Raw genomic sequence first — 18,888 nt, 5'->3', positions numbered from 1 at the left:
CACTTGTACAAAAAACTTGCCCCACACATCTCAAAATTTTCCCCCTCACCTTAAATGTGTGCCCTCTGGTATTAGACATTTGAACCCTGGGATAAAGGTACTGTCTGTTTCTCCCATAATTAGATCTCACTTCAGCCAACGGCGTTCCGGACAAAACCCAGTTTGTCCAACCTCTCATGCCCTCTAATTCGGGAATCACTTCTTGCCAATTGCACCATGGCTGAAGCTGTACCACGTTCCTGATCTGTGTTTTGTTTTTTGACATTATTGAAAATCTTAAACTTGGGCTGATTTCCTCCCTGAATACCAATAATTCATTGTAATGCAATAAGTGAAAGAAAGTCAACCAGGCTTTTGATAGAGGGTGAGCCTTCTCTGGGATTGGAATTGCATTGTGATCAAAAACAAGAATGAGGTCCCTATCACTGAGGGTTAAAACATTGGAGGGAAGAGAGAATTGAGCTGGAGGTGTCCAAAACATTCCCAGATTGCTCTTCTGAGATTGATGAATAACTCTCTATCTTCTTTGTCAATATTAACATCACAAATATTAATTGTGAACTTTATTGTTATTGATTTTCTTAAGGATTCTTTTATATTTATGCAGGTTACAAATGCTGCTCCGAATTCTAACATTATTATATTTTCATTAGTTCCTCTATTGTAAGTGAGCTAACTAATTTCCTTTTGGCAGTGTAACAGGCTGCCTTCAAAGGAAGGATGTAACTTTTTAATCAGTACCTCACAATTGTTTATGTGAAACTTTCAGGGTAATAACTCAAGATGTCTTCCTTTATGACAATTCATTTGTAATAATGTGGCGACCCATTTCCTGGCACATGCGAACCGGCTCACAATAAGATAGCCTACGGGGGTTTGCGAGCACAGAGCTTTGGAGCCTCTGCGCCACGGGGGGGGGGGGGGGGGCAGGTTGAGGGAGGCTTAAAAGTGAGGCTGAGGATTTCGAATAAAGTTTTTTCCTTCGACTGCAGTTACCGACTCCGTGTCGTAATTTTAGCGCTGCGTGTAGCACACCGCTACAATTGGTGACCCCGACGGTCTAAACGATTTTTGGACCAGAAATGACCAACGCCGCCTCTGTTCATGCGGTTTGGTTGAAACTGCCGGGTTTCTGGACACAGCGACCGAACTTATGGTTCCAGCAAGCCGAAGCCCAATTCCACGTTCGCCAGATCACCTCAGAAGACACCCGCTACTACTACGTGGTGAGCTCCCTCGACCAGGACACAGCGGCCCAGGTCGCGGAGTTCGTACAGTCGCCCCCGGCAGACGGCAAGTACACGGAATTCAAAGCCCTGCTCCTCAGGACTTTCGGACTCTCATGGCGCGAGCGGGCTGCCCGTTTACTGCACCTGGATGGCTTGGGCGACAGACCTCCATCGGCTTTAATGAATGAGATGTTGTCTCTAGCCGATGGACACACACCCTGCCTCATGTTTGAGCAGGCATTCCTGGAGCAGCTGCCGGAGGACATACGCCTGCTGCTGTCCGACGCGGATTTCAGTGACCCCCGGAAGGTGGCAGCCCGGGCAGACTTGCTGTGGAACGCCAAAAAGGTGAGCGGGGCGTCCATCGCACAGATCTCCCAGCCACGCTCCCAGCAGCAAACCCGTCCAGGCCCGGCCGCAGAGCCCGCCAACCCCCGGCCCAAGGAACACTGGTGCTTCTACCACCAGCAGTGGGGCGCAGAAGCCCGCCGTTGTCGCCCGCCCTGCAAGTTCCCTGGAAATGCCAGGGCCAGCCACCGCTGATGGCTACGGTGGCTGGCCATCGGGATAGCCTCCTGTATGTGTGGGATAGAAGGTCGGGACGCCGGTTTTTGGTCAATACTGGTGCCGAGATCAGCGTTTTACCTCCGACGAGTTATGACACCTGCAGCAGGGCACCGGGTCCCCCCCTGAGGGCCGTGAACGGCAGCACAGTAAGGACCTATGGCACCCGTCAGGTGCAGCTACAGTTCGGCTCCAGCCAGTTCACATGGGACTTTACACTGGCCGCCGTAGCCCAACCGCTTCTGGGTGCGGATTTTTTGCGGGCTCACAGCCTACTGGTCGACCTGCCCAGGAAGAGACTGGTACACGCCGAGACCTTTCAGACGTTCTTCCTGGGTGCAGCCCAGTTGCCAGCCCCTCACCTTGGCTCCATCACGCTGTCCGACAACGACTTCACCAGGGTCCTGGCGGATTTCCTATCGGTTCTGGCACCGCAGTTCACAGCGGCCATGCCCCGACACGGAGTACAGCACCACATCCCGACCCAGGGACCACCCCTCCACGGCCGCGCTCGGCGGCTTCCCCTGGACAAGCTCCGACTGGCGAAGGAGGAGTTCCAGAGGATGAAGGAATTGGGGATCATCCGGCGGTCCGACAGCCCATGGGCCTCCCCCCTGCACATGGTGCCCAAAGCGACGGGAGGCTGGAGACCGTGCGGCGACTACTGCAGGCTGAACGAGGCTACCACACCGGACCGCTACCCTGTGCCGCACATTCAGGACTTTGCAGCAAACCTGCACGGTGCACGGATCTTCTCCAAGGTAGACCTCGTCCGAGGGTACCATCAAATCCCGATGCATCCTGACGACATCCCCAAAACGGCTCTCATCACCCCGTTTGGCCTTTTCGAGTTCCTCCGCATGCTGTTCGGCCAGAAGAATGCCGCACAGACGTTCCAGCGGTTAATGGACGCGGTGGGACGGGACCTGGACTTCGCGTTCATCTATTTGGACGACATCCTCATAGCCAGCAGCAGTCGTCAGGAGCATCTGTCCCACCTCCGTCAACTCTGCGCCCGACTGAGTGAGTACGGTCTTATAATCAACCCCGCCAAATGCCAGTTCGGACTCGATACCATTGACTTCCTGGGCCACAGGATTACTAAAGACGGGGCAACCCCTCTGCCCGCTAAGGTAGATGCGGTCCGCCACTTCCCCCGACCCACCACGATCAAAGGCCTTCAGGAATTCGTAGGTATGGTCAATTTCTACCACCGCTTCCTCCCTTCAGCTGCCCGGATCATGCGCCCCCTGTTCGCCCTGATGTCGGGTCCGAGCAAGGACATTACCTGGGACGAGGAGTCCGCTGCCGCTTTCGTTCAAACGAAGGAAGCTTTGGCGAATGCCGCAATGCTAGTACATCCCAGAATGGACGCCCCTACCGCCCTCACAGTGGACGCATCTAACACGGCAGTCGGTGGGGTGCTGGAGCAACTCATCGCAGGTTGCTGGCAACCCCTGGCGTTTTTCAGCAAACACCTGCGGCCACCTGAGCTCAAGTACAGTGCTTTCGACCGGGAACTGTTGGCGCTCTACCTGGCAATCCGGCATTTCAGGTACTTCCTAGAAGGTCGGCCCTTCACCGCGTTCACGGACCACAAACCGCTTACCTTTGCGTTTACGAAAGCGTCCGACCCCTGGTCATCCCGCCAGCAACGCCACCTGACCTACATCTCTGAATACACGACGGATGTCCGGCACGTCTCGAGTAAGGACAATGTCGTGGTAGATGCGCTCTCTCGCCCTATCGTTCAGGCCCTTTCCCAAGGGGTAGACTTTGAGGCACTGGCAGAGGCACAGCAGGCGGATGAGGAGATTCGGAGTTACAGAACCGCAGTCTCCGGTTTGCAGCTCCAGGACCTCCCCGTAGGCCCGGGTGAGAAGACCCTACTCTGTGACATTGCCACCGGCCAGCCCCATCCCGTCGTCCCGACAGCCTGGCGGCGCCGTGTTTTCGACGCCATTCATAACTTGGCGCATCCCTCCATCCGGACAACTGTCCGGATGGTTTCCAGCAGGTTCGTTTGGCACGGACTCTGCAAACAGGTCAGTGAATGGGCCAAAACGTGCATGCACTGCCAGACGGCCAAGGTGCAGCGGCACACCAAAGCCCCACCGCAGCAGTTCCATCCCGCCCACCGGCGTTTCGACCACATTCATGTGGATATCATGGGCCCCCTGCCAGCGCGGCACCTGCTGACTATCGTGGACCGGTTCACAAGATGGCCAGAGGCGGTCCCACTCACCGACACCACCTCCGAATCTTGCGCCCGAGCCCTGATCACCACCTGGATATCTCGCTTTGGTGTACCGGCCCACATTACCTCCGACAGAGGCGCCCAGTTCACCTCCAGCCTGTGGTCAGCTATGGCCAGCCTTTTGGGGACTCAGCTGCACCACACAACTGCCTACCACCCACAGTCGAACGGGCTAGTGGAGCGTTTCCACTGTCACCTGAAGTCGGCCCTCATGGCCCGCCTGCAAGGAGCCAACTGGGCGGACGAGCTTCCCTGGGTCCTACTCGGCACCCGCACAGCACCCAAGGACGACCTGCACACCTCGTCGGCTGAGTTGGTATACGGCGCGCCCCTGGTCATCCCCGGGGAGTTCCTACCAGCCCCACGGGGGCAAGAGGAAGATCCCGCAGCAGTCCTGGGCAGACTACGCGAGAAGCTCGGTAACCTGGCCCCCGTACCCACTTCACAGCACGGGCGGAACCCAACCTGCGTACCCAAAGACCTGCAGAACTGTAAGTTTGTGTTTGTACGAAGGGGCGGGCATCGGCCACCACTGCAGCGGCCATACGAGGGGCCGTTTATGGTGCTCCGGAACAATGGGTCCACGTTTGTGCTGGACGTTGGGGGGAAAGAGGAGGTTTTCACGGTGGACCGCCTTAAACCGGCCCATGTGGACCTGGCACAACCGGCCGAGTTTCTGACACCTCGGCGCAGAGGCCGACCTCCCAAGCAGGTTCCGGCCCAGACTGTGGACATTGGGGGATGTATCGCCGGTTCTGGGGGGGGGGGGTTATGTGGCGACCCATTTCCTGGCACATCCGAACCGGCGGCTCACAATTAGATAGCCTACGGGGATTTGCGAGCACAGAGCTTTGGAGCCTCTGCGCCACGGGGGGGGGGGGGGGGGGTGGGGCAGGTTGAGGGAGGCTTAAAAGTGAGGCTGAGGATTTCGAATAAAGTTATTTCCTTCAACTGCAGTTACCGACTCCGTGTCGTAATTTTAGCGCTGCGTGTAGCACACCGCTACAATAGGGTGCTTGGACTGCTTACTGATCTGGAATTTTAGTTAAACTTGAATGATCTCTTCATTGAGTTTACTTAAAAACTATAGTAAATCAAAAAAAAAGCTTAATGTAGGTTCCTGGGTTCCAACAGGCCATTAATGATTGTACTGGCAAGCCCCATTTCCCTGTCGTTACTGAGCACAACATATGCACCTATCTGCAGATGCCAGAATACAGTTCTGTTCAGTGTACCTCCGAAAAGCGGGTTACATTTAATTCCTGCCCACACCCTCTGGTTACTGATAACCCCTTTGCCTCCAGAAACCGAAGTCTCCTTTTGAGTTGTCTGACTACAAGGAGTTGCAGCCAGTACATTCTCAAGAATCATCAGTGTATTGATAAGACAATGATAATGTTGGGTAGTTTGCCTCTTTTTTTGATGTGGTTGCTTTTAACCTGTTTTGTAGGATTCATGTTGCTTGAGGGAACTGTAATTTCAATGCACTTTCGTCTGTTTCAAGTGGTTTATGGGTCTTTGTCTCAGGATAGTGCATCTGTTTATTAGGGGGTAATATAAGCCCCAACCTCACCATATTTATATCACACCACTCTTAAATTGGCAATAAAACACACTTTCACAGAAAACCTTTCATGTCAAATATTAGTAATTTTTATGCAAGTGCTGAAGCTGTAACTCTTAGCAACTGTAAACGACTGAACTAACATACTAAATAAATGCTCCTAGCTTCTCACATCATGTCCTTTCATCTCCCCCTCCCACTACTCACCTACCTCCGCCTCACCTGGTTTCACTTACCACATGCCAGCTTGTGTTCCTTTCCCCCCTCCCCCCACCTTTTTATTCTGGCTTCCGTCACTTTCCTTTTGAGTCCTGTCAAGCCATCAAAGGCAACACACACAAAATGCTGGAGGAACACAGCAGGCCAGGCAGCACCTATGAAAAGGAGTGAGTAGTTGACGTTTTAGACCGAGATCCTTCAGGAGGACATTCTTTTTCCCCCCCACACCCCTTTGTTTCCATTCCTGATAAATGGTCTCATCAACTGTTCACCCTTTTCCACGGATGCTGCCTGGCCTGCTGAGTTCCTCCAGCAGCTTGCGTGCATTGCTTTGGAATTCCAGCATCTGTAGATTTCTTGTGTTTAGCTCAAAATATCGATTGTTCATTCTTCTCCATAGATGCTGCCTGACCTGCTGAGTTCTTCCTGACCTTCTAAAAAAAATTCCTATATATATGAAATAAAAAAGTTTTGAGCATCTAAACGCCTCATCCTGAATTGAACATGGGGGCAGTACGGTAGGAAAGCAATTAGCCGTAACATTACTACAGCGTCTGATGACCTGGGTTCAATTCCACAGCAGTCTGTACGTTCTCCCCGTGACCACGTGGGTTTTCTTTGTGTGCTGCTCTGGTTTCCTCCCCCATTCTGAAGTCATATGGTTTAGTAGTTCGTTGGCCATGGAAGAGTAATTTGGCCAGAAGGGCCAGTTATGTGTTGTATCTCTACATAAACAATAAATATTGAGAATTATTGACAATAGCCTTTTAGTTTCAGTTTTTTGAGCTCAGTTGGCTGACAGCATGACTATTGGTGAAATTGACAAACTTATGAATGAGACACGATTATAATACATTATTTTTACAGCATAAAATGGTCAGTCAGTTTGACTTGCATCAGGCAGCTGGCTGTTGCAGGGGCAGAGTTGACACCAGAATCACTTGGGAGGGGAAATCCTTCTTCTTCACACATCTTGCAAAAGCTCACTTCCGGATAGATCTTGTCTTGATTTGGGTTTGATTGTTTCTCCTGTGACTGTGAAAAGTATTTTGAAGTGATGTTCCTGACCGTACTTTGGAAGTACAGCCTGTTTGTCAACCTTATCTCTTTCCACTTACTGAGTTCAGGTTTAATGTCTGGTGTCAGCAAGTCCTTATCGTGGATTTGAGCCTAGGTACCCTCACATTTTGACTTAGTTACAAAATCATGAAGTTAGTGGTTTATCTGTGGTTTGAAATCTAACAAGTTCACATCTTTGCCCAATTATTTTTGTTGATTCTTCCACGTTGACAGAAAAGATATATAAGTTGTTAATTGAGTTCCTGTTCTGTCAAGATGGTTTATTCTTTTCATTTATTGCTCGATAGCATTATTGATATAAATTGTTAATTGGATTTCTGTTCTGTCAAGATGGTTTAGCCTTTACATTTATTGGTAGGTAGTATTATTGAGACAATGATTTGCCCTAGGTGTAAATGAAGTTCAAAATTTTGCACATTTTATTTGCAAGAACAGGAAAGAACACATGTAAGATTTAATTTTTTTAGCAGTAGGACAAATGCCGTATTTGTCCTACTCCATTGTGTCCAAGACATCTGAAAAGGAGTGGTGCCTCAAAAAGGCGGCATCCATCATTGAGGACCCCTTTCACCCAGGACGTGCCCTCTTCTCATTGCTACCATCAGGGAGGAGGTACAGGAGCCTGAAGCCACATACTCAATGATCTAGGAACAGCTTCTTCCCCTCTGAAATCAGATTTCTGAATGGACATTGTACTCGTGAACAGTACCTCACTACTTTTTTAAAACTTTTATTTTGTGCATTACTTCTTAAATTTAACTATTTAATACATACAGTATGTACTTACTGTAATTCACAGTTTTTTCTCTCCCTATTAGTATGTATTGTATTGTACCAGTGTCTCAAAGACAACAAATTTTGCGGCATGTGCCAGTGATATTAAACCTGATTCTGATTCTCACATTTCACTTCAAAGCACCTTGAAGCACAGGCAAATTAATATAGCAGTTCTCTCGTGATTAATTTCCAGCACTCTAATGGGATTTGAGCTCAGTGTCTGCGAATTACTAGCAGAGTATCATGACTATATGGTAACTATAAACAATACTCTTTTGTTCTGTCACACATAATTATTGATGAAGATGACAGTTTACGACCACAAAAGGGTTTAGTAAAATGGATGTAAGCCTTGGTGCACGGGAGCGTTAAATCAGGTTGTTGCTTTTTAAAATACTGACAGTGCTTTTCTCATGTGTCTCACAGGTCAGTATTCTAACAACGCTTGAGAGGCGATTTGACCTGCACAGCACTGAACTGGGAGTGATTGCGAGTAGCTTTGAGATCGGAAACCTCATGATAATATTGTTGGTGAGCTACTTCGGTGGCAAGGGTCATCGGCCTCGACTGATAGGCTGTGGCGGAATCATAATGGCCATAGGGTCTTTATTCTGTGCATTACCCGAGTTCCTAAGCCATCAGTATCAATACAAGCAGGTGGACAGATCAGTGGTGAAGAACACCTGTCTGGCAAACCTTTCCTCGGAGGAAGAGCAGATTGAAATGGAGAAGAATCTAAAAACGTGTGCAGAAACAGAAACGACAAACATGATGTATGTCCTGGTTATTGTGGCACAGGTTATCATTGGGGCGGGAGCAACTCCCATTCAACCGCTTGGAGTCTCCTATATCGATGACCATGTACGGAAGAGGGATTCGTCACTTTATATTGGTGAGTACTTCTTTATTCTCAGCCACACTTTCAAAAGTGATAGCTCAGTTAACAATTCTGTATTTCCAGGTGTTTATTGGATGAATTGAGATAGTGGAAAATTCTTCATTCGATTATTAATCAGCCATCTGTTCAATTTGGTGATTGTGGTTTAAATGAGGTGCACTGATCTATATAGTCTCTGTACTATGGACTGCCTAGTGTTAACTTCCAGAGTGAATCTATTTAAAGCTTATTTCACTTTCAGACCCCACAGTTAATCTGTTAGTGTCATTAAAGAGAAAATAATCTTGTGATCCTGTAGAAATTCAATCAATATAATAACTCAGAGGTGTCCTTGAGGGCTCAAAGGAGGCTACTGTAAGCATTTATAGCATATATTTCTCTGTATGAGGTGATTTGGGTGAATTGTTGACATTTTAGGAACTTCACTCTGCCATAATTGTCCACTTGCATTAAAATTCCTCTTGAGGAAATGGCAATTTGTTAAGATGTTTTCCTTCCAATATAATGATTTCTTGCTAAAATTCATTCTACTCTGTGGTAACCAGATTGTCTTTAAACATTTTTGCTAGTCATCTACAGAGATCCCTATTGAAAGTTACGATAATTGAAGAAAAACATGTTAGAATTTCATAAAGAAAATGTCTTTTATTAATTAGATCAGTGCTTTTCCCATTTTCTCAGCCAGGTAATCACTGACAAATTATCGTTACCTAACATAATGTTCATATGAACCTTTAGCCACCATTGTCCTACTATCTGTCACTATTAAATGAAAAATGGTGTTGGTATACTGCTGGGAATTAATTCATTTTGCTCTCTTATTCTTGTCTATATATTTTCCTGTTAGGTGTCAGCAACATTTTCAGATTGTACAATCGTGACAAATATTATGCAATAAAATACCTTTTATATTGAGGATAAGCAGTGTCATTTTATTTTGCTTTTACAGTTACTACTGTTAACCAGCAAAAATTACCTCCTAACATAATATTCTTGTGCTGTGTATATTACTGGGAAAGCCAGATTAATTGACTGTCCCTGGTTTTGGAAGGAGATGCAATAGATCTTCTCCTTGAATTGTTGCAGTCCCTGTGCTGTCGGTATTTGGAATTTCCTGAGTTACTGTTGAAGGAACCTGCAGTAAATGTCAAAACTACAGACAAGAGTTATGTATCAGTTGCTGGAGTTCCTGTAAAATTACTGTCTTGGTTTTATGCTAGAGAGCAGTGATCTCAAAAGTATTGCCAAACCAAACATGCTACATTGGGTCTATTGATTATTTCAAAACCTGTCATGCTGAAGTTGGATATGAATCTCCCAGCCATACAACAAGCAAGTTAACTGTTCTTAACGTCTTCTTGTATATCTAGTCATGCTCCCTTGTTAGGGTTCAGTCATCTCTGTAATTACTAACTTCCTTCATCCATGTTAATTGACCTTCAAAGTGTATTGATATAAGTTTAAGATTTATGAATGGGAACTGACTGTGGAAAACTCACCAGATATGTTGGCTGTAGGATCTTATAATATTTGTATCCATTAATAGCACTGACCTTCCTCGGGATGCATAAATGGAGACCTGTCAGTAGCTCCACATTGTACGTGTTACTTTTTATAGTACACATTGTGCTCACCAGAGTTGAGCAATTAAGGGCAATTTCATTTTAAGACAGTTTATTGCTATACTGTTCAAATATCAAATAATTCTCAAGAATGGCTAATATAGTTCAAGAAGATGCAATGCCTGAAAACTCTTTTTAAAAAAATGTAGTAATGTAGAGTCACAGATGGATAACACACAAATTTATGAGATAAAGAGTTTGACAGATTAGTTGCTAGAAACTTTTTCATTGCTTGATTAGTTGATTCATGCTAAGTGATCTCTTAGTGTATATAACCTCATTGGAAGTTTGTTTTATTTTAAGCAGAGTGGGTGATTGTGGATCATGACATTTTCTGTAGTTTACACAAATGTTTTTGGTTTCGATTTTCAAGGATAAGTTTGTAACAAAGTCAATATGTTGGGCAGTACCAACACATCTGCAATAATAATTGTTTATCTGTAAAAGAGAAAGAAAATATATCTTGTGTACACAACTCAAGTACTGACATATAAAGATCTCATTGTTCTCTGTGGCAGGGAATTTCAAAGTTGGTGGAGAATTCCATCATCCAGTAGTACTTCAAAATACCTTCCAGACATAAATAGGCATATTATTATGAATTACAACAGTGGAACACCATAGAATAAATGTACAATTGCACTAGTCTGTTACCCATAGCATAGGAAGTTTGTTCAGAAATGCAGGAAGCGCAAGTCAAGTTGGAAACAAGCATTCTGAATGATTGAATTCAAAGTTCAAAGTAAATTTATTAACAAATTACGTATACGTCACCATCCACTACCCTGGTTGTGTATTTAGTATTTCTATAATACTTAAACATATTGTTTGCTTAAGCATTCTTCATTTTTTGCAAAGTGCATTGTGGGTTATTTGTGAAAGTATGTAAATGACATACATCGTCATTCTACTATGTCATAAGTGTGTTCCTCGTTTAACAAAAGTGAACTAAGGCTCGCATCCCTCGGCTTCCTTGTTTTCCTTTTAATTATAACAGTAGAGACAATGTACTTTTACAGCGAATCTGAAATAACTACCTATCTGTTGAAGTGCTGTATGACGTTCGAGTTAAAAAATAGCGCAGCACATTTCCTTTGTGAAAGGGAAAGATGAACAAATTAAAAATGTTTCACAATGGGAGAATTCATGGGTTCACAATCAGTGAATACAAGGTGAATCAGGGAATAATCATTAAAAAGAGCAGAAATGGCCGGCCACAATGACAAAGTTGATTTCACAAAGATAACTGGATATTGTACACATAGATTGAGCAGCATTTTAAAGCAAATGAAATAACCAATGAGAAATGAGTATCCGTTTTCCTGAGTATATCGGGTTTAAGGCATATAGTACGTTTTGAAGTTTAACTGCTCTAACGAAACCAGCCGAAATGAACTTTGCTGATATTGTGAAAGTAATGCAGGAACATTTAGAATTGAAGACATTGTTGATTGCACTTTAGCAGATTCAAAAGGAAGGCGAGTCAATTTCAGCATGGAAGGCTGAATTGTAAAAGCTGTCCGAGTATTGTCAGATGGGCTGAGAGATTGTTTAGTTTGTGGAATTTTACAGGAAAACATTCAGATACAACTCTTAACTGAGGCACAACTTTAAATTTAAAAGAGCCCTTGGAAATTGCTGTATGAATGGAAAGGGTAGACAGAGGTGCAGTTGAGCTGCAGTTAGGGATGACAGTGACCGTGAACAAAATTCCAATGTCCTAAGAGGAAAAATGGCCTGGTCGAACAAATTGTGTTACCGTTGTGGCAGGGGCTCACATAAATCAGACCAATGCAGGTTTAAAAGTGAAACTTGCAGAAAATGCAGCAAAGTAGGACACATATAGCATGTCAGACAGACGAAAAGAAATGGACTGCTCAGGGAAGAGAAAAGGATGAAAAATCACATTGCAGTTTCAGAAGAAGCACTGACCTGCTTGCTGTTGGTACAAAATCTGATGAGAAGGATGTAAGGCTGGGTGGCCTTGAAGTTTACAAAGTGAAACCCAACAATAAAAAGGCAAAATGGCTTACACCAGAAGTGAACGGCAAATTAATTAAAATGGAATTGGGCACTGGCTCAGCTGTTTCAGTCATTCCACAAAATGAGTTTGAATGGCATTTCAAAGATACCTAACTGAAGCCTGCAGATATCCAACTGAGACCTTATACTGGAGAAAAGACACCTCCTGTGGGAAGGACGTTCTTAGCAGTGAAATACAGCAAACAACAAGCCCCATTGAGCTTGTATGTGGTAAAAGCGGAAGGGGCAGCATTGAGGAACGTGATTGGCTGAGTCAACTACAACTTTGTTGGAGATCCATCCGCCATTTACATGCCACATATCCTGTAATAGAGTCGACTGAAAGCAAATCGAGAAAGGTACTGGATGATGCCACAAAAAGTCTCCATGCTCCACACCATGAACTCAGGTCTAACATAGAGCAAGTAGGTGTTGGTGTTAACCTCTAAGGCTCTGGATAGAAAGGATGTTGGACCATTGAAGGACCAGGCTGCTGAGAGGAATTGTGAAAGTGACGAAAGCACTGGTCGGACTACAACGGTTTTTGTAGGCAAAATATATGAGAATGCTTCTGATATTTTAATCAGGTATTTACTTGTGAAGTGCTGCTTGGCTTTTAGCTGGAAGGGAGGAGTCAATGAAGGTACAGAAACCGAGGATTCATCAGATGATGTTGTGTATGCGGAAACCAAGAGGAGAAATCAGATCATAAAGGGATCAATAGATGGATTCATAAGAGATTACCCCAGTGAACTAAATACACCTTCCCAGATGAAGATGCACATCCTGGAAAGAAAAAAGAGGATGATGACATAAGTGCTATGGAAGAGGATAAACTTAACAAATTCAGAGATACTCACAAGAAACTAGAAGAAAAAGGAAGGTGAGAAAAAGAAAAACAGGAAATTGAAAAGGAGAGAAGCAAGGATCACAGAGAAGCAAGGATCACAGTAGAAGCAAGGATCACAGAGAAGCAAGGATCACAGTTGGAGCAAGGATCACAGTAGAAGCAAAGATCACAGTAGAAGGAAGGATCACAGAGAATCAAGGATCACAGTAGCATGGATCACAGTAGAAGCAGGGATCACAGTATAAGCAAGGATCACAGTAGAAGCAGGGATCACAGTAGAAGCATGGATCACAGTAGCAAGAATCACAGAGAAACAAAGATCACAGTAGAAGGAAGGATCACAGAGAATCAAGGATCACAGTAGAAGCAAGGATCACAGTAGCAACGATCACAGAGAAGCAAGGATCACAGTAGCAAGGATCACAGAGAAGCAAGGATCACAGTAGCAAGGATCACAGAGAAACAGAGAAGCAAGGATCACAGTAGAAGGAAGGATCACAGTAGCAAGGATCACAGAGAAGCAAGGATCACAGTAGCAAGGATCACAGAGAAACAGAGAAGCAAGGATCACAGTAGAAGCAAGGATCACAGTAGAAGGAAGGATCACAGTAGCAAGGATCACAGTAGAAGCAAGGATCACAGTAGAAGGAAGGATCACAGTAGCAAGGATCACAGAGAAACAGAGAAGCAAGGATCACAGTAGAAGCAAGGATCACAGTAGAAGCAAGGATCACAGTAGAAGCAAGGATCACAGTAGAAGCAGGGATCACAGTAGCAAGGATCACAGAGAAACAGAGAAGCAAGGATCACAGTAGAAGCAAGGATCACAGTAGAAGCAAGGATCACAGTAGAAGCAAGGATCACAGTAGAAGCAGGGATCACAGTGGAAGCAAGGATCACAGTAGAAACATGGATCACAGTAGAAGCAAGGATCACAGTAGAAGCAGGGATCACAGTGGAAGCAAGGATCACAGTAGAAGCAGGGATCACAGTGGAAGCAGGGATCACAGTGGAAGCAAGGATCACAGTAGAAGCAAGGATCACAGTAGAAGCAGGGATCACAGTAGAAGCAAGGATCACAGTAGAAGCAGGGATCACAGTGGAAGCAGGGATCACAGTGGAAGCAGGGATCACAGTAGAAACATGGATCACAGTAGAAGCAAGGATCACAGTAGAAGCAGGGATCACAGTGGAAGCAAGGATCACAGTAGATCCAGTGAGAAGAGACAAGAAAAGGAGATGAGAGGTTTTCAGAGTTGTCTGGGCCACTTCCTGGAGTCTCCAAGTCAACTCTTACAACCACCACGGAGGAGACCTCAGAACCTGAGATCGTTTTCACAGCCACAAGTCACACCTGCCAAGCAGAGTGACTGTCTTATCCCTCAAGAATAAGAAATCCTTCACAGTAGTTACATCTTTAGCCCTGAATAGTACAATTTTAAATTTACTATGGTGCAGATGTCTGTATAGTAGTTGTATTATCTATTATACTGTGTATATAGTTGAGATGCATTTTATATTGTTGGAGCTCATAGCTCAGCAGGGAGGAGCGTTGTGTAGTTAACATTTCAGAAATATTTGAGTAATATTGTAAATCTATTGTTTGATTAGCATTCTTTGTTGCTTACATAATGCAGTGTGGGTTATCTGTAAGAGTATGTAAATTGCATATGTCATCACACCACTACATCGTACCTATATGTGTCCATCTTGCTTTAAAAAAACAAACTAAGACTTGCACCTCCTGACTCCCATGTTTTCCTTTCAATTAGTTTAATGCTTTGGAGTTACAAAACATACCAACCCTGAGGTACATTTTCTTGTGAGTTTTCTCAGCAGGCCGATGAAATACAACAGACTTGATGACGAACAGCACTTCTTGTGTATCAGATTCAGAGTATGGGTCACCGGAGACCAACGTGCTACCTGGAACCTACACTACCTTGTGAGTGTGGAGCCTTAGCTCACCTGGATCCCAGATTTTGTCTGTGTGGGGGACCGGTGTTGTTGGGAGAGGGGTAGTCTAATACCCTCCCCTTGGACAACATCGGTGGCGTGGAGAGGGGAGACGCAGCATGGGCAATGCTGGTCGTCCATACAACCCTGCCCAGACCTGCACCCTGGAAACCTTCCATGCACAAATCCATGGTCTATCGAGACTAACGGAGGCCTACAGTGATGGGGCACTGCAGCCAGCGTGATTAAGCAGCACAATAGCTTCTTGAGTTACTTTAGGATTTCTTTTAGTCTTGAACTGAACTGCATGAGAAGATGGGGAGGGGCCAGTGGAAATTCTATTCCTCGGTCATAAAGAATCTGGATTGTAAATCAACCGAGATGGTTTTAGCAGGGCAGGAATACAGTTCATATTACATTTTGTCATTAAACATTGACATAGGGCGTCAACTTTTCAAACATTGAGAATGTTTCTACTCTTTCCCTGGGTTTAAGCTTATTGTTAGTGTCCCAGCTTGAGCAGCTGATTAAAGTTCACTCCTGCAAGTGTTGTTTTCTCAGTTGTTCAGCTAAACCTATGGGATCCATGCTTCGTACACACTGCGGGCTGGAACACATTGAAGGCAAATGCCACACTCAGATATGCCTTGTTACCATGAGGTCGAGCAGCTTTTTTTGGAACCAGTTAACAGGAGAGCAGCAATATACTGGCAAATAGATGAATGTGAGGGTATTCAAGAGACATCAGAGATGTAAATTAAGCAGGCATTTCAAGACTTTAATCTCTTTGGGTCTTGACCTGGCTGTTCAGATTGTATCCGATGTTTTCTGTCTCTATGGATATGTAGACATTTCCCATCACGCAGTTTCAGCATTCTCAGGGATTTCAGTCCGTGGATCCTGAGTATTTTTTAATTCATTGTTCTAGCTTTATTTAGAGATAAAGCGTGGACCAGGCTCTTTCAGACCAACGAGCTGCACCACCCACATACCCACCTATCTTAACTTTGGCCTAATCACAGGACAATTTACAGTGACCAATTAACCTACTAACTGATACATCTTTGGACCGTGGGAAGAAACCAGAGCACCTTGAGGAAACCCACACAGTCACGGGGAGAGCGTACAAATTCCTTACAGACGGCGTCGGAATTGAACTCCCGAACTCCAATGCCCCCAAGCTGTAATAGCATCACATTTAAATGTCTTCTTGTGTAACGGGCACCTCTCCGGCTTAATCATTCTTTTAATCACACACAGTAGGTGAAGGCTTTTCTTCAGCTTTATCAGTCAAAATCCTACCCACAGCACTTTTAATATCCAGTGTCACTTATTTACCGTTGTTTTGCCTGCATTTTGTCCACCTCCTCTGCCATTCAATTGGAAACAGCATAGAGGACTTAAACAGCATAGAGGACATTTCTAAAAGGAATGCCAATTATTCACAGGACGATGGTTATGATATAAATTGGTACATTGTACAATGAAACAATCTGTTCCCCCTCTCCCAGAATGGAAAAGTATTCTAAAAAATTCTTTCAAATAGCTTTTAAAAGTTAAATAATCCACAATTCAGTGCACGTCTTTTCGACAGTGTCGTTCTCAGTTACTGTCCTTGAAAAAGCACAGTACATCCATAAGTTTTCCAGAAGTTTTAGCATTATCTAGGATGACAAGGATTTCTTCATACCATGAAGATGGTATCTACTGTGATGGTGATCTATTTCAGAGGTGTAGATTGTATATCTGTACTACATCTTCCCTGGTGTAAATTAGAATGTTAACCATGAAGATCCGTCATTCACAAGTTTGCCAAACATTGCTCTTTCCTTTGTTATATTAAGAGGGTCAGGTGAAGTCTGGTCTGGTTTCTTAATCAAAGAATCATCTAAAATATTATATTTTAACTGTTAACAGAAGTGTCTGAAGGACGTATACTGTGTATGTTATGTAAAAAAATATACACACACACTTAATGTAATTCACATTTTTTCTATTATTAGGTATTGCAAGGTACTGCTGCTGCAAAGACAGTAATTTCATGACACATGACAGTGATGTTAAACCTGATTCTGATTCTAATTCTGAGGAAGTCATTGTAACTCAGTCTGAAATGGCAGGAAAACAAGGAGATTTCAGATTGTTTATCTTTTCCAAATGGCATGCTAAGTAATTTTGCTTATTACTAAAATTGTTTGGCTGATTTCACTGGGAGAACTCCGAAACATCTGCAGTGTGAACTCTGAAATATCTGTTTAAGTATCCACAGTTGTAGATCCAGAAAAAGGATTCATAGCAGATCAAATGTCAAACAGGACTGAATTCTTAGAGTAGGAACTAGAAGTAGCAAGTTCAATCAGGCTTGGCTCAATTTCAATTCTAAAATTAATCACGTCGTTGAAAATAATGACGCAAGGAATGAAATAAGGCTCTAGTCCAAACTAGATTAACTTTACTCAGACACCGCACATCCCAGCTTGCTTAGAAGATGATGTAAGTATTATTTGTTCAGACTATTGAATGTGCTTGTCGTGATTAATTTAGGACAAGCTAAATAGTGAAAATCTTCAATAAAGAATAATTTTCTCATATTACTCAGAGTGTGGAAAGAGTCAAGCAGTACTTAAAAGCAGCTGCAGTATTTTGGCCATTTTAACAACATGCTAGTGACATGGTTCTCTTCTGGCTTCTTCCAAAGCAATTGTGAGCTTTGAAACAATGATTTCATTTAATTTTAAACTCTTCACGTGTGTTCTCATTTAACAGAGGAAGTGAGAGCACATGGAGGCCATTCATGGTGTTTGCTTCTGCTCTAATACTTTGCTTGGGTCTTGGCTGATACTGTCCTTCAATCTCACTTTCATGTTCTGACGTCATCTTCCAGTAATTCCTGCAAAATCCAGTCTCTGCTTGCATGTGCTCAACAGCTAGCCCTCAGACGCCTTGGTTAGATAAACTCAAAAATCCCTTCCCTCTGGGTAAAGAACTTCTCTTCTCAGTTCTGCGTGACCCATCCCTTATTTCGAGATAATTATACTTGTACGTATCATGACCGAACCCTGTATTGGGCAATAAGTATTCTTACAAGTGGTTTAACTCTAGTTTTAAGTTCCTGTGTGTCTTAAAGACACCGGATACAGGTTCCGCCTGCTATCTGAAGGTAGAGCGTTCCTCTGAAACAGTTTGTAAGCCGAAACGGTGTAAAGCGAAGAAGCAATTACCATTTATTTATATGGGAAAAATGTTTGCGCATTCCCAGACCCAAAAAATAACCTACCAACTCACGCCAAATAACACATGAAACCTAAAATAACACGAACATATAGTAAAAGCAGGAATTATATGATAAATACACAGCCTGTATAAAGTAGAAATAATGTACGTACAGTGTAGTTTCACTTACCGGAATCGGGAAGACAGCGAGCACACTGGAAGGTTCATGCATTTTTCTATCGTACAGTTCGTTGTAAGCACTCAAGACATCCTGCAAACCTGCCCTAAACCTACGTGCCCTTTTAAAAGTAAAGTCATGCTTCTTGGCAATCATTGCAGCACTGTCAATCGTAGTGAAAATCTCACGCTGTTCAAAGCTGTGGCAGCTTGATGCTGAGTGTTTCACTGAGAGCAAAACAAACGCTGAACGCTATTTTCACCTTTTGCCACTCTCGCTGCTCGGGGTGCACACTGCCTCTGTAACGGCTCGCTGCAAAACAAACGCTGAACGCTATTTTCACCTTTTGCCACTCTCGCTGCTCGGGGTGCACACTGCCTCTGTAACGGCTCGCTGCAAAACAAACGCTGAGCGCTATTTTCACCTTTTGTCACTCTAGCTGCTCGGGGTGCACACTGC

The 18,888-nt window shown here is 44.3% G+C and overlaps 1 protein-coding gene across 1 annotated transcript in view; it reads left to right on the top strand.

The window, feature by feature from the left end:
* The window catches only part of LOC132393961 (solute carrier organic anion transporter family member 3A1-like), a 293,808-nt gene that overhangs the window by 13,605 nt on the left and 261,315 nt on the right, over positions 1–18,888 (top strand). Inside the window, exon 2 of the mRNA XM_059969457.1 lies at positions 8,117–8,582. Coding sequence (XP_059825440.1) covers positions 8,117–8,582 — 466 coding nt within the window. The remainder of the gene's footprint in view (positions 1–8,116; positions 8,583–18,888) is intronic.

This window comes from Hypanus sabinus, chromosome 5 (genome assembly GCF_030144855.1).
Source record: "Hypanus sabinus isolate sHypSab1 chromosome 5, sHypSab1.hap1, whole genome shotgun sequence".
Classification (NCBI taxonomy): Eukaryota; Metazoa; Chordata; class Chondrichthyes; order Myliobatiformes; family Dasyatidae; genus Hypanus; species Hypanus sabinus.
Note: the sequence above shows the minus strand (reverse complement) of the source record. Positions and strands in the feature narration are given on the sequence as shown.